General features: G+C 32.1%; 2 protein-coding genes and 1 long non-coding RNA gene across 4 annotated transcripts in view; 1 reads left to right on the top strand and 2 right to left on the bottom strand.

Annotated features, from left to right (window-relative positions):
* LOC135171340 (uncharacterized) overlaps positions 1-15,607 on the bottom strand; it is a 164,293-nt gene that overhangs the window by 145,559 nt on the left and 3,127 nt on the right. The gene's annotated exons all lie outside the window — the stretch shown is intronic.
* Eogt (EGF-domain O-GlcNAc transferase) lies at positions 7,050-12,525 on the top strand. 2 transcript variants are annotated; one of them, XM_064137808.1, is made up of 11 exons: positions 7,050-7,205; positions 7,704-7,885; positions 8,610-8,816; positions 9,207-9,355; positions 10,115-10,278; positions 10,375-10,492; positions 10,564-10,717; positions 11,342-11,542; positions 11,612-11,745; positions 12,135-12,237; positions 12,331-12,525. In XM_064137808.1, coding segments are annotated over exons 1-11 (1,608 nt in total). In that variant the 5' UTR covers positions 7,050-7,204. The 2 variants fall into 2 exon arrangements, with proteins under 2 accessions (XP_063993878.1, XP_063993877.1); XM_064137807.1 differs by having other exon boundaries at positions 10,372-10,492.
* Positions 11,572-15,606, bottom strand: LOC135171326 (uncharacterized). The gene has a single exon (XM_064137809.1). The coding sequence runs from the start codon at positions 14,808-14,810 to the stop codon at positions 13,284-13,286; it is 1,527 nt and encodes a 508-aa protein (XP_063993879.1). The 5' UTR covers positions 14,811-15,606; the 3' UTR covers positions 11,572-13,283.

Genomic DNA, 15,607 nt, shown 5'->3' with positions numbered 1-15,607 from the left:
TGAATTTTACGAACTCGAGTGGTTTAAGTACTCTTTGGTTTTATCGCAATGGGATTTATTTTCAATGATATATTCGTCGGGGGAGGGGGGGAAATTTGTTTATTGGTGATTGGAGTGGGGATTTTTAATGAAAAAAAAAATGGCAATGGAAGGGGAAGGGGGTGGAATTGATTGATTGATTGAGTGATTTATGTGATGAGAGAAAAATATAATTTTGCAAATGATATTAATCTTAAAATTTAAAAAATTCTCGAAATTTTCATTAAAAAATTGAATTATTTAATTAGATAAATAAATATATTCAAGGAGTGGAGTGGAGGGGGATTAATTATGGTTAATTATATCTCCAAAATTGATCTAAAATTATTTTTAAACAAAATTGTTCTGTTGCAGTCTAAAATATAAACGTCGAAACGATTTATGACAATTTATCATCAAAACAATTAATTATAAATTATTTTATTTAATTATTGATTTATAATTATGTATATAATTCACTTAATTAAATAAATATAATTATTATACCTCATTATTAAACACAATTCCCAAATAATTCCATCAAAAATAAAATCCCATTGACTTAACCCCATTAAAATACTAATAATAATTTTTAAAACTCATTATAATGTCAAAGTCCAAAGATTAACCGCCATTAATGTCCCCTAAACTTCTTATCACTTTGGGAACCCCATAACAAATGTCAAAAATAAAATTTTAAATGCAAATTAAATTTACAATCACCCCATAAAGATTAATATATTATTCACAATAATATATCCCTTTAATATCACTATGGCGCCTTAGGGATGTTACAAGACAGAGTATTATCATACCACAAATCTTATGCAAAAGGTATAACAGTTGGGAGTGAGAGTGAAGCGTTGGCGTATGATAGTTTTGCAGGTTGCTGACTAGGAAGGTACAGCAACGATGGAATCCTCATGTTTGTTCTATCTCCAGTTGAGAAATTGTGTTATATACCCTATCGTGAATACACCCACGTTCACAATGCAGGTGTGTCCTTCTGTTCATATTCCTCCCCACCCCTCCCCCCTCACCCCCTTCCACCTATTTTTTTTGTCTTATTTATCTTCAGTTGGTATGTCCTTTCCTTCATTATCATTATTTATTATTGAAGTGTGAGGTCTCTGGTGATTTTGAAAAGGGTTGCGTTAAACGTTTAACGCATCGGTGAAAGTAAAAATAGGGTTTAATGGTCAACGCTACTCGGAAGAAGACGTGTGAGAGAGAGAAAGAGACTAAAATATAAATATAAGACTTTAGAAAGGGTTGCGTTAAATGTTTAACGCGTCAGTGAAGAGAAAAAATAGAGTTTAATGGCCAACGTAACTCGAAAGGAGAAGAGAAAAAGAGGAAAAGAGACTAAAATATAAATATAAGACTTTAGAAAGGGTTGCGTTAAACGTTTAACGCATCGGTGAAGTGAAAAAATAGAGTTTAATGGCCAACAAAACTCGGAAGAAGACGTGTGAGAGACAGAAAGAGACTAAAGTATAAATATATGACTCTGGAAAGGGTTGCGTTAAACGTTTAACGCGTCAGTGAAGTGAAAAAATAGAATTTAATGGCCAACTCAACTCGAAAGAAGAAGAATGAGAGGAAGATGGAGCCCGAGAAACACAGAAAGAGAGTAAAGTATCGATATAAAACTTGAAAAAAGGTTGCGTTGAGCGTTTAACACCCCAATAAACGATAAATACGATTAAATAGTCAACGCCAAACAAAAAGAGAAAGACGAGAGAGAAAAATAGAACGAAACCGAACGAGAAAGAGAGTGAAACGTACACTTAAGAGCGCGGAAAATGTTGCGTTGAGCGTTTAACGCGCCCCTGAGAACGAAAAACCGCGAGAAATATCAGAAAAATTCATGGAAAACGTAAATATTTAGAGACGATAATTAATTTAAAATTTGCATAATAAATTTATGATATGGAAATTTAAATGTTGGTTAATTCAACATTTTCTTATCCTTTTCCTCTCCATATTTTTCCCTCACACGAAATATCAATAAAAAATTTCACTTCTACCGCACATTGGGATTTGACGGTGACAATATTTTTAAATATATTTTTCAGTTAAATTTAATATCTTGGACAGTCTGGGGACTTTGCTGTGTCCAATAGGTATTCCAACTCCACTTTCTTTAGCTGTTTATGGAAAACACGAGGGGGGTGGGTGGGGGGGGGGAGAACTGTTGCTGGTGGAATGAAAACACGTAAAGCCAGCGGGTTCACGAGCCAATCGCACCTGCACGATTCAACCCGCGCGTTACAAACTCCACTTGATACTGATTTTACACAATTATAGGTAAGGGTTAGTGAACTCAAACGCACCTGATCGCAATGAGATTTCAGGTTGAAAATTATTTATTTAGGTTTACGAGTGTTGGTTGTAGTTCAGATAGAGGGACATGAGAAAATTTACTTTAACCGAATAATTTTCAAGATATCGTGGGATTTTTTTTTTAGTAAATGGATTCTATTTTTGTAATTCACCTTCCAGGTGTTTCAAAAATTAAATAGGAATGGAATTTTCATTTTTTTTAAACGAAAATAAAATTTTTTTTGAGTGAAAATGTATTTTTCTGTACGATTATAAAAATTAATTATAATAATATGTTAATTACGATAATTTCCTGCTCCAAATGAGTCTTATTTTTGTAATTCACGTCCGAGATATTTCAAAAATTAAATAAGAATGGAATTTCAATTTTTTTTTAAACGAAAATAAAATTTTTTTGAGTGAAAACTTATTTTTTTGTACAGTAATAAAAATTAATTATAATAACATGTTAATTACGATAATTTCCTACACTAAATGAATCCTATTTTTGTAATTCCCCTCCCAGATATTTCAAAAATTAAATAGAAATGAAATTTTCATTTTTTTAAAAACGAAAATAAAAATTTTTTTGAGTGAAAACTTATTTTTTTGTACAATAATAAAAATTAATTATAATAACATGTTAATTACGAGCATTTCTAACACTAAATGAATCCTATTTTTCCAATTCCCCTCCCAAATCTTTCAAAAATAAAATAGAAATCAAATATCAATTTTTTTTTTTCAAACAAAACTCGAAATTTCTTCAAATAAAAATTTATTTCCCATTAAAAATTTAATGTGTCAACGCAATAATTCAATTTATTATTTCAACAACTCAATTTGTTAAATTGAATTGCAAACAACATACAACACCATAAATAAATACCTCAACCCCTGTGAAAGACCTTGAAATTTTAATTGACGAAAAATTCTGTTGACACATTGATATCCAAACAATTCACAATTCCCATATATCGTTGAAGTCAGGGTTGTAAAGGCAATCGAACGATGGAGTCAACGTGTCGCTTGTGGGCGTCATGAAATGATCATAAATACTGTGAGGTCCGGCATATGGGTTATGCCTTAAAATTATTTTTACTTTTCATAACAACAAATTGAAAATCAACTAGAAACCATTGGGACACTATTCACAACTCTATGAGTACAAACCTAAACATTATTGATATGTTAAATGTCACAGAACTAATTTCACCTTCGATTCACGAGTCAAAGGTGTTTGATTATTCCTGGGAATATCGATAAATCGATTTCTCATTGAAATATCAAATTAATAACATTTTCGACTACTGGAATTCTCATCAATATCTTCAACAATTTTTTTATTCGACGAGTTATCGATTCGAAAAAAAATCGATAGTGGAGTCGATATATAATAGAATCGACTTCTATCGATATATATCGATTATGTATTAAATTCAACTCGATATATAATAGAATAGGGTTAGGACTAATCATGAATAATTATTTGATTCTATAATATATCGACTTGAATATCGATCTTATTCGATATTCGATTATTTTAAATCGATATAAATCGATATATACAATATATCGATAGAATTCGATTCTATTAAATATGGATAGGATTCAATTCTATTATATATCGAATCGAATATCGAACTATTCGATATTCGATTATTCTAAATCGATATAAATCGATATATAATATATCGATAAAATTCGATTCTATGAAATGTGGATAGAATTCAATTCTATTATATATCGACTCAAATATCGAACTATTCGATATATCGATTATTCTAAATCGATATAAATCGATATAAATCGATATAAATCGATATATTATATCGATTTTAAAAATTGAAAAAAAATTATTTTGAAGTAAAATTAAATACACAATAATTATTAACAATAAATGAAAAAAAAAAAAAAAAAAAAAAATGAACATTATTTCGAGTGTGAAACCACTGAGTTTCACGATTTGACCTGGTGCACGACCTCGTTGATCGTAAATTTACCAACATTGCGGTTGTCACCGTTGTTGAGACTCTTTACGATCGAAACGAGAGTGGGCTCGTATTCTCTCATGTCCAATGAATACCACCAGCAAACCAACATAAACAGAATAAAACAAGATGCCACGTATTGGATAGAGCATCACCGAGGATACTTAGCCCCCCCAGGTATTTCCAATGACTTGACATCATTCCATCTTCATTTTAACGCACACGAGACAAATATCGTTATCGTTCATCTTATCTCCCGTAAATAACTCCTTCATTTTCATTGGCATAATTTTGCACATAAATGTAGTCGATTGATGACTGATGGATTGGGAAAATATTGGTATTGATGGGTTTGGGGAGGTTGGAAAAAGGTTGCGTTGGGCGTTTAACGCGATAGGGGAGGGGGAATGATGTTGAGGGTGTAAGGAGACTCGGATGGGGGAGACCGAGAGATTAAAATCGAAATTTTTCCGTTAAAATCCAAATATTTTACCTCAAAAACTAAATTTTTCTCCTCAAAATTCAAATATTTTGCCTCAAAATCCAAATTTTTCCCTCAAAATCCAAATTATTTATCTCAAATACTTAATTTTTCTCCTCAAAATCCAAATTCTCCCCTCAAAATTCAAATTATTTGCCTCAAAAACTAAATTTTTCTGCTCAAAATCCAAATTTTTTCCTCAAAATCCAAATATTTTGCCTGAAAAACCAAATTTTTTCCTTAAAATTCAAATTCTCCTCTCAAAATCTAAATCATTTGCTTCAAAAACAAAATTTTTCTTCTCAAAAACTCAATTTTTTTCCTCAAAATCCCAATATTTTTCCTCAAAATTCAAAATTTCCCTTCAAAATCCAAAATTTCCTCTCAAAATCGCCATTTTTCTCCTCAAAATCGCCATTTTCCTCCTCAAAATCACCATTTGTCTCCTCAAAATCTCAAAATTCCCTCCAAAATCCAAACCCTCCCCCTCAAAATCCCCATTTTCTCAAAATTCCTCAAAACCAAATTTTCCCCACTTCTAAACCGCAAAAAAAAATCGTTTTTTCCCCAAATGTACCGTTTTCCTCTCATCCCAGTCCCCTCTTTTCGTGGGTAAAACGATGGTGATGCGATCGTGATCGATGTAGATTGTTCCACCGATCTATCGAACCGATTTCAACTTGGTATATAAAACCGGTGTGTTTGTTACCAACCGTTACTTTTCTCTCTTTCGTTTCGTATTTCCGGGTCACGCCATGGCAGGTTGACGCCAACGGTGCTATATGAACCCACCTACCCCCCTCCCCCTCCCTCCCACCCGCCCTCCCCCCTTAGTATCGATCCATTGTCTCGATTGTCGATCTCTTACCCGAGCACTGAATCGATTAACATTGATTTGTGATAGATCGTGATTCACCGAGATGTTTCGATGCCGATCATAATATTATTCATCTCTGGTGTATTCGATATGAAAGTTAAAAATTATAACTAAATAAATAAATAAATAAATAAATAAATAAATAAATAAATAAATAAATAAATAAATAAATAAATAAAAATGACAGATAAATAGGGTACGACGTACACTTGATCCCAATTCCATATAAATCCGGATTAATTATAATATCGAGTCTATAAATAATTATGCAATTGTTTATCCCTTGATTCTTATCCGAATGTTGTCATTTTGATAATATTGATGTTTGATGATAATAGCGTGTGATGCAATGACAATTCAATGTGTCATGATTCGTATTTGATTCGGATTTAAAATGATTTTTAATTGACGAAGGGAACGAGTGTTAATTTAAGTTTATTATAAGTTATTTTAGGGAGTGATTGTTGGAATAATTGTCGAGTAATCGATTTGTTGGTTTATAATAACAAAAGAAAAATGGAAAATAAATTTTTTGGGGAGATTTAATCGATTTAAATCGAGAAATTTTATTTATCGATCGAGGGTAACGTATTTGATGTGAGAAAAATTATTTTAAATAATTATTTATCGCGATTTTCTAATGATTTTCTCACAATTTTAATTAATGATAATTTTATATGATTTTTTTTATTTATCAACAGTCAGTGATAACGATAATTGATAATGTTTTATGGTACGATGAAAAGGGGTCAGCACTGACTGATCCCCTAACGAGAATTTAAACAACAAAACATTAATTTTAACAATTAAAAAACTTGTAAAAAAAATTCAATAAATAAAAAAACTTCAAATTAATTCAATTAATAAATTTCTGTTTTCCTCCTACCCCCTACAATAATAATCACACCTCAAATACTTAATCAATCGCCAATTAACAATATACCTCCAATCAATAACACCAAAACCCAACATTTATTATTAAAAAAAAAAATTAAAATATTTTAAAAAATCAGTAAAAAAATTATTTAAAAAATTCAAAAAAATTCTACAAACAAAAACCAATTTATCCCACCCAATCCAACGAATCCCTCCACCCCCCATCGCCCCCACCATCCCCCAAAAAAACACAACAGTCGATAAAGTAGATACCCCCACAACACACCCTAAAATACCCTCATCAACAAATACTAACGCACCCCCCGTCGATAAAATCAAACCCCTCACCACCTAAATCCATAACCACCCATCGATAACCCACCCCCCAATACTCTTAAACCCCTCCACACTCACCGCGTCCCCACGTGTCAACTTATCCCTCTCCCCCCTTAAACCCCACCCCAACGATCCCCAAAAAAAAAAACCGATCCAGCTGATCGAATCGTTAATACATCGAGTACAACTGCTGCGATAAATCGAGAGTGAAATTATCCAGATGGTGGTAAAACGAGTTCCATCATCTTCCTCAAACATCAAAAATACCCCAGAGCATCACATCCTGGTTTATCTCAATCAAGTGAGTAAATTAATTACCTAATAAAAATATAATATAATATTTAACTCCTCAATCAACTGAATCAGCCAACAAACCACCAAAATCACCTCTAACCCCATCACAAATAATTAAATAATAATAATAATTATGTATTTAACCCCCCGGAAATGTTCTGTAGCATAAATTTATGGTATGTCAAGGTTATCCAGTTAATTCCTGTAACCGACATCTTGATATTTCCACCTCCAACACCTTCATCTACATCTCCATCCCCCCCTCCACCCCACCCCACCCCCCCACTAACATAATTGTTTTAATTTTAAATCAAGTGAAAGACTGAGATACCGTAACCGTCGCTACTGGTACCTGAGAGGTCATACACCCACCTGTTACACCATATGATTTTCCCCTACATTCACAAGTTCAGTAACTGATTTATCCCACATCGAGTAACATTAAAGATAAAATATAATATAAATATAATATACATATGGTATAATATTAATATAATTATTCTAGTGATTGATGATATCATGAGGAAGGTGGAGATAATTTACCTGATCCTGGGGATCATCAAAGGAAGTGAGGGATTATTTAATTATTCAGAGATTGATATGCCATTGGAACATATCAAATATTATTTTAATTCATTTCCGGGAAGAGCTGGTGAATGTCGTGAGGATCCTGACTGTCCTTATAAGGTATGATGATGTTAGATATTGAATTATCGATTTTTTGTCGATTGAAGGGGAATCGATTGTTGGAAAAAGTTTTAATCGAATGATTTTTCTTTTTTTAATTTTTGAAGGGATTTTTCGATTACTTGTTGGGTTTTTGGGGGGTTAGAGGGGATTGATTTTGATTAGATTTGTTTGGTTCGATGGAGGGTGGATTTTGGAAATTAATGAGGGATTTACCCCTCGATAAATATGTAATTAAGTGATTTTTAATGATAATTGAGTAGGGAAGTGGTGAAATGAGACGAGTGGGATTTGACTTCGATGACTTTTTGATTGATATCTCGAAATCTAGGGGAGATAGGAAATTTTTTATTAGAACCTTTTTTGTGGAGCTAATCGAAAGCTACAATTGATGACATTACAAAAATTTCGATATCTCGCTTAGATTCGGAGATATTCGAGAATATAAGTCGAAGGTGAGTTAATCGATCTCACTCAACCCTTTTCTACTCATTTAAAAATCAAATATTATAATAAAAATAGGTGCGAGGGATGAGAAATAAATTTACAACCCCTAGAGGCTTTACCCAGACAATAAACTAAACTATCTAAATAAAATAATCGTTCCCACGTGCCCCCCAAAAATTAAGGGAATTTTTGAAGAATTTTTAACACGTCAAGTCCTCAGAAATCGACGATAATTAAATTATTTTCATTTGTTAAATTGTCAATCGATATTATTTAGGAACAATTGATCGAGGGAAGTTGTTGGGGGTACGAAGATGACTGTAAACCCCATAAGGCATTTTCAATTCCTCATTGCCCTGGAGATCACAAGGGCTGGGTAGCAACAAAAGGAGCACAAGTTGAAACATTTTATTCTCAAGGAGATTTTGGATACGTCAGGGACCAACGTAGGGAGATGAAATTAATCTGCGAGCCCTTCTTCATCGTAAGTTCCCTGGACAAACCGACTATCAACTTTATTTAATAAATTTTTCAAAAAACCCTATTTTTTCTAAAATATTTTCAAATTAAATTCCTCGTTCTGATGATTTTAACAAACGAATTATGAAAAATCCATTTTAATTTCTTTAATTAATTTTTATTATTTATTATTTAACTACTTTCATTATTTTTATTACCAAATAATGATTAATTAAAAGCCCTTTAATTTATATAAAATTGCATCATGAATTTAATCTTTAATTTGAGGTAAATTGCATCAGAAATTTAATTTTTAATTTATCGTAAGTTGAATGATGAATAATCCTTTAAATAAATAATGGTGAAAAGCCCTTTATTTATTTATGTTAAATTGCATTACGTTTATAATCAAAAGGACGATTCATCGTTGGAATGTTCGGAGCACTTGAGATTCTGTCGAGGTAGAAATATCATGATTAATTTCACTAATTTGGTGCACAGAACAGAACCAATTAGATATAAAATGGACGTGTTAAAAGAGGGAGAAATTGGTGGATATTGCACGTAAGATTTTCAATTTATTAATAAACATTAAACTTTAGAATTTACCCCAAATGTTTATCCAATTCAATAAATTTTTGATCATTTAAATTCTCATTTCAGATTAATTTTGATATGAAAACGTATTTTTGGAGGGAGAATGAGGCAGAAATTATATAATTATGAAATTATGAAAGTTATAAGTTAATAACAAAATTTGTAATGTTTAATTTCTCGAGGAAAAATCGTGAAAATTCAGATTTTACTTTAAATTCAATGGATTTTAACTTTTCCCTTATTTTTAAATGAATTTTTGAATTTTAAGGTGTGAAAAAAGTCTGTCACTTAATTTTTTCAATATTATAAATTAAATTAATTATTATTTAATCTTAGAAATTCAATTTCTCGTATATTTTTGATTAAATTAATGATCAGTACATAAAAATTCAATTGTTGTACTGTAAAATCCAAATATTTTACTAATTTTAACCCAAAACAAAACAAATTATTTCCAAAACTCATATTTTAATCAACAAAAAAAAATATTATTTACCGCACATAATTAAGCGCCTCAAATCTGCTAATAAATTCTCCCTTCAACAAATTCTAATTCAATTAAAAATAAATAAACATCAAATTTTCACTAAATAATTCCCCACATTTTCAATCAATCAAAAGAATAAAATTCCAATACCGAAAAAAAAATCAAAACCAAACGTTTTTCCCCTCAATAAATTTCCAAATCTCTATGAAAAACCACAAAACAACATTTAATTATTAAAGGCTCAATAAAAAAATACTGGACGACAACGCGGATCACATTAGTGCCCTCCAATCCTGGGGCCCCGAGCTACGAAATTTTCAAAAATTAAAACGTCGGCCAATACCCAACGCCGACTGTGATATTATCATTGAAAAGCCAACATTTCTCATGAAAATAGACGCGAGTGAGTGAATTTCTACCCTAAGATCACTCATATTAACATTAATATGATTATTTATATATTTTTTCAAACTTGACAGCAGAACCTATGTTGCAGCAGTCAATTTGTACCACCACTTCTGTGACTTTTTCAATCTCTACACATCACTACACGTTAATTTGTCCCATCCAACGGCATTCAATAAGGATAATCACATAATGATATGGGAAAGTTACAGGTGAGTAAAAATTTAATTAATTACAATTTAACTATTGAATATATCATTATGTTTATTTATTTATTTTTAAGTTATCGATCAGCGTTTCAAGATGCCTTCGAGGCATTTACGATAAATCCCCTCTGGGATTTGAAGACATTTCGGGGAGAGACTGTTTGCTTCAAAAATATTGTATTTCCACTACTGCCAAGAATGATATTTGGACTTTATTATAATACTCCATTGGTATGTTTAAAAAAATAATTACGTTTTTATGGTGAAAATTATTAATTTTGGGGAATTTTAAAGAAATTTTGTGGATTTTTTTGAAGTTAATGTTGAAATTTTTAGGTTTTTCATTTAATTTCTGATAGAATTGGGTGTTTACATAATTTTTTACAGTTTGAGATGAAAGTTAAAGTAAAAATATGAAATTTATATTATTATTTGTTTTTTAATAATTTAAAAAATTGAAAAAGTCGATTTTTTTACAGAAAAAAATGAAAAAATTCAATTCCAGCAGAAAAATTGTTTAAAAATGACTATTAAAAAAATTTTTTAACGTCTGATCTATGACGTCACCTTCTCGGCTTTTCATTCTCAATAAACAATCATTTTTTATCAGTTTTTTAAATAAAAAAATCATGCAAAATTTTAATTCTTGATGTGAATAAAATTCAACGCGATTTTCCCCTTCAAAATTTAATTAAAAAAATAAGTAAAAATTGCAAAATCATAAAATTTAACGTAAAATTTGATGTTTCACGATTCCCTAAAATTACCCCCACGAACTAAACCACAACTAATTAATTAATCAACTCATTTCTTCCCCAATTTCATTGTTTTATCATTTATCCCCCATTTTTTAAGATCTACGGCTGTGAAAAAAGTGGTTTATTCAAAGCATTTAGTGAGCACATACTCCACAGACTCAACATACCCCTTCGTAAACGAAAAAATAATAAAATTCGAGTAACATTGCTCAGTAGAGATACGAGATATCGAAGGATTCTCAACGAGGACGAATTGGTCGAGGCCCTAAAGAGAAATCCTGACTACAGCGTGAGAAAGGTACGATAAACAATAAAAAAAAAACCCTCTCAATTATCAAAATCTGTAAATTTATTTTTATTTATTCAGGTGACGTACAACAAAGATGTTCCTTTCAAAAAACAACTCGATATCAGTCGAAATACTGATGTTTTCATCGGAATTCATGGAGCAGGATTGACTCACGCCATGTTTTTGCCTGATTGGGCAGCAGTTTTTGAATTGTTAATATTTTTTTTTCAATTCGTCCAGTGATTAAATCCTTTTCACCCCTCAATCACCAAAATTCTCCCCGAAATTGCCTTAAAATCTCAAAATTTACCCCTCGAAAATTCCAATAAATGAACAATATCGAGTTGTGACCCTTTGAAACCCCAACACAACAAATATTTATCATAAAAAATATATTTATTCTATTGTTTATTCAATACTTTCAGACAAAACGTCTCAGGAACTTTATAATTTATCTCACTGTAGACTAGAAAAATCATTAATAATATGGAACGTGATAATTACTAATATTCACTATTGACCACAATTTTATCAATCACTGGACGATTAATCCCCTCCCCTCAATCGCAATTTTATATTAATAATTAATTTATTTATTTAGATATAATTGTGAAGACGCTGGTTGTTACAAAGATCTGTCAAGACTTCGTGGTGTTAAATACTTCACCTGGGAAGACGGTGAAAAAATTATTCAACAAGACCCTGTAAGTCCCCTAAAACTCCTCCACTATCTCACCCCACCCCACCCCTATTTTTTAATCAATAATTTTAAATAAAAAATATATTATTCATCGAAGGGAACTCATCCGGACGGTGGTGCACACGCTAAATTTACAAACTACAGTTTTGACACTGACGAGTTCCTGAGAATTGTGTCACTAGCAGCGGATCACGTACATAATCACCGAGACTTCCAAAAATTTGTTAATAAAAAATCCCCAATTATTGAATCACGTGACAATAATTACGATCCAATAAGAGAAGAATTATGAAATTAATCCGACGATTTACCCATCACCAATTTTCTCTAGTTACCATTTACCCCAGATATTTTTTAATCATCAGATTTAAATTCATTGAATTTTAATTAATTTTCTAATATTAACATTTTAATAAAAAAATATATCAATTATTTCATTCACTGCTCAAATGTTTATCAAACTCAAATCAAAACTTAATAATTATTTTCCTATGGAAAATTGTACATATGTTTTACCTCAAATCAATAAACAATCGACTATTTGGAATATTAAAAATGCTCATTTATTAATTAGAAAATTTGTTTTAAAAAATATATCAACTGGCTCATTATTTGATTAGTAATTAAACCCTCGTGACATTCCATAAAAAATTATGTACATATATTTTTCACTTAATGCAAGTTAATAAAACAATTAAACGGTTGGAAGACAGAAAATGCAATTCAATTTTTTTTTATAAATCATCACTTAAACCTTCCTCATTACCTTAATTATCAATATTTTTATATAAAAAAAATCGTGGACATCCCTCCCCCCCACAAACCCCCAAAATACTCAAACTTTCCGCCCATTAATTGCATTATTCCCTTAACAACCCCATCATAATTAACCCCATCATCAAACCTACCTCATTTCCCCCCGATTTTATTCAATTAAAGCCCTTAACAATTCCAAATTAATCAAGAAATCAATCTCCCTATCGATCCCCGAGAAATCACAAATATTTTCAACCCCCCACGACCCCCTAAAACCCTCATTCTCCCCCCTAATTACCGACAGCACACCTTTAATTGAATTTTACGTCTGTAAAGAACCACAGAAATCATAATTAACACTCCCATGTACCCAATAATCACCTGAACAGCTTCAGGAATATCAACATAAAGTGTCCACATAATCATATTAATTCCCCCCGTCATCAAATTAGCCCCAAGAAAAAATCCCAATCCATTATAATTAACAGCATCAAAAATCTCCGGTGTTATCCTCACAAATTCCCCATCACCTTCTCCATCACCACTCCTAATTCTCTGATTGTCATTTCTCCTAGATTTTCTCAAAGATCTCATAATCTGCACATTAATATTCATCTGAACGTCTGCCATCATCAGACCACCAAGAAGTGCTGTACTCAACGTCACAATCCAGAAACAATAACCAGCATTAGCTAATCTCCTGGACACACCCCACGTAGACCCACAATACGCTGTGATAATCCAACATAATCCAGCAATAATCATCATTTTTGTGATCAAAGTAAGTTGAAATTTATTTGACACCAGTTGTATACCACTCATCTTGAACTTTGTCAAGTGACAACGTTTTTTATCACCACCAAATGCCTCATGAATGATCTTTCCCAGGGCTATACCAATGAGATAAAGTCCAACATACCCAGGAATTGATATCAAACCTTCACGATTTGCTGATACAAAATCAGTCCTTAAGGCATCACCAAGAACCCAGTGCTTGAGACCATTGGTATTCAACGCATATTCATGCATAACAATAATCCAAAATCCAGCTAATCCAACGAATTTTGGTGTCGTAGCAATGGAGATTGTGCTGGTAAATATTCTAACAAATGCCAGAGTTATAAAAAAATTCCAATGTACCCCATACTCAGACACATGTTTCTGATATCCAATAAATTCAACAGCAATAAATCTACTGATACCGAGAATCAGAAGTGGAGTTACTTCCCTGATGCATCTCCTAACATTTCCATTCAATCTCCTCAAGAAACTACCACGTGGTAAACGTGAAGAATTTCTGGCTTCAGGTGCTACCAAAGCATTTGCAATAATAAAAAGTCCAACACCAGTGTCCATGAGACTGTACCCATAGTCCTCAGTCTTCGCATATTTCCTGGGGAATATCCTGAAGTCAACTCCCAGAATGCAAATGGCTGTGATGATGTTGGTGAGGGCACGAAAATGTGTGACAAAAGATATTTTCGTCGTTTTTACGTCACGAATATCCTGGGGATTGTGATACGTTATCGATGATAAAATTAATACCGATATTATCATGATTGTGATGACTGTCATGATGTAGTCTGAGAGAATAGTACAGCAGAGAACACCTGGTACGACATTCACCAGAAATTCAATGACAGTTTGACTGTTTTTGGAGAATTTTTTACTGTAGTTTATGAATATGCTGTGGGTGAGGTTGATGGCGAGAATGTGGGGTAACATCACCAGGAATATGTCCATGGGGGAGCTGCCTCCATGATTGGAGACAAATGCCTCCTGCTCCAGTCTGTACTGCTCTTCCTTTGATGTGAACTTCATTTTTTTGATGGGATATGAGAGCTTGAAGAGTTTTTGATACGATATTTCCTTTGTTACGAGATCATCTGGGTGATTTTGACTGTTGAATTGACTTCTTGATGTGTTTGAACGATTTTGAGGTTAAAAACTGATGATTTTGGTGACTCTGAACCTTCACGAGAGAATTTAAAGCCTTTTGGATACGATATTTCCTTTGTTACGACATCATCTCGATGATTTTGACTGTTGAATTGACTTCTTGATGTGTTTGGACGATTTTGAGGTTAAAAACTGATGATTTTGGTGATTCTGAACCCTCACGAGAGAATTTAAAGCGTTTTGGGTACGATATTTCCTTTGTTACGACATCATCTCGATGATTTTGACTGTTGAATTGACTTCTTGATGTGTTTAGACGATTTTGAGGTTAAAAACTGATGATTTTGGTGATTCTGAACCTTCACAACAGACTTTAAAGCCTTTTGGATACGATATTTCTAGACTAATGACATCCTCTCACTGATATCGACCGTTACATCGAATTCCTGATGTGTTTGAAGGATTTTGATATTGAAAAATAATTATTTTTGTGTCTCTGAACCTTCACGACAGAATTTAATAGCTTTTCCATACGATATTTCCAGGTTTACGACATTCTCTCGATGTTTTCAATCGTTAGATCGAATTCTTGATGTGTTTGAAGGGCTTTCAAGGTTAAAAACTGTTTATTTATCCAACATTTCACCCTCTGTCGGGACTTAAGGCCTTTGGGGTACGATATTTTCGGTTTCAGAACATTCTCTCGGTGTTTCCAACTG

The sequence above is a fragment of the Diachasmimorpha longicaudata genome, chromosome 19, assembly GCF_034640455.1.
Source record: "Diachasmimorpha longicaudata isolate KC_UGA_2023 chromosome 19, iyDiaLong2, whole genome shotgun sequence".
Lineage (NCBI taxonomy): Eukaryota > Metazoa > Arthropoda > Insecta > Hymenoptera > Braconidae > Diachasmimorpha > Diachasmimorpha longicaudata.
The sequence above is the reverse complement of the archived record's forward strand: the minus strand, read 5'-3'. Positions and strand labels throughout refer to the sequence as shown.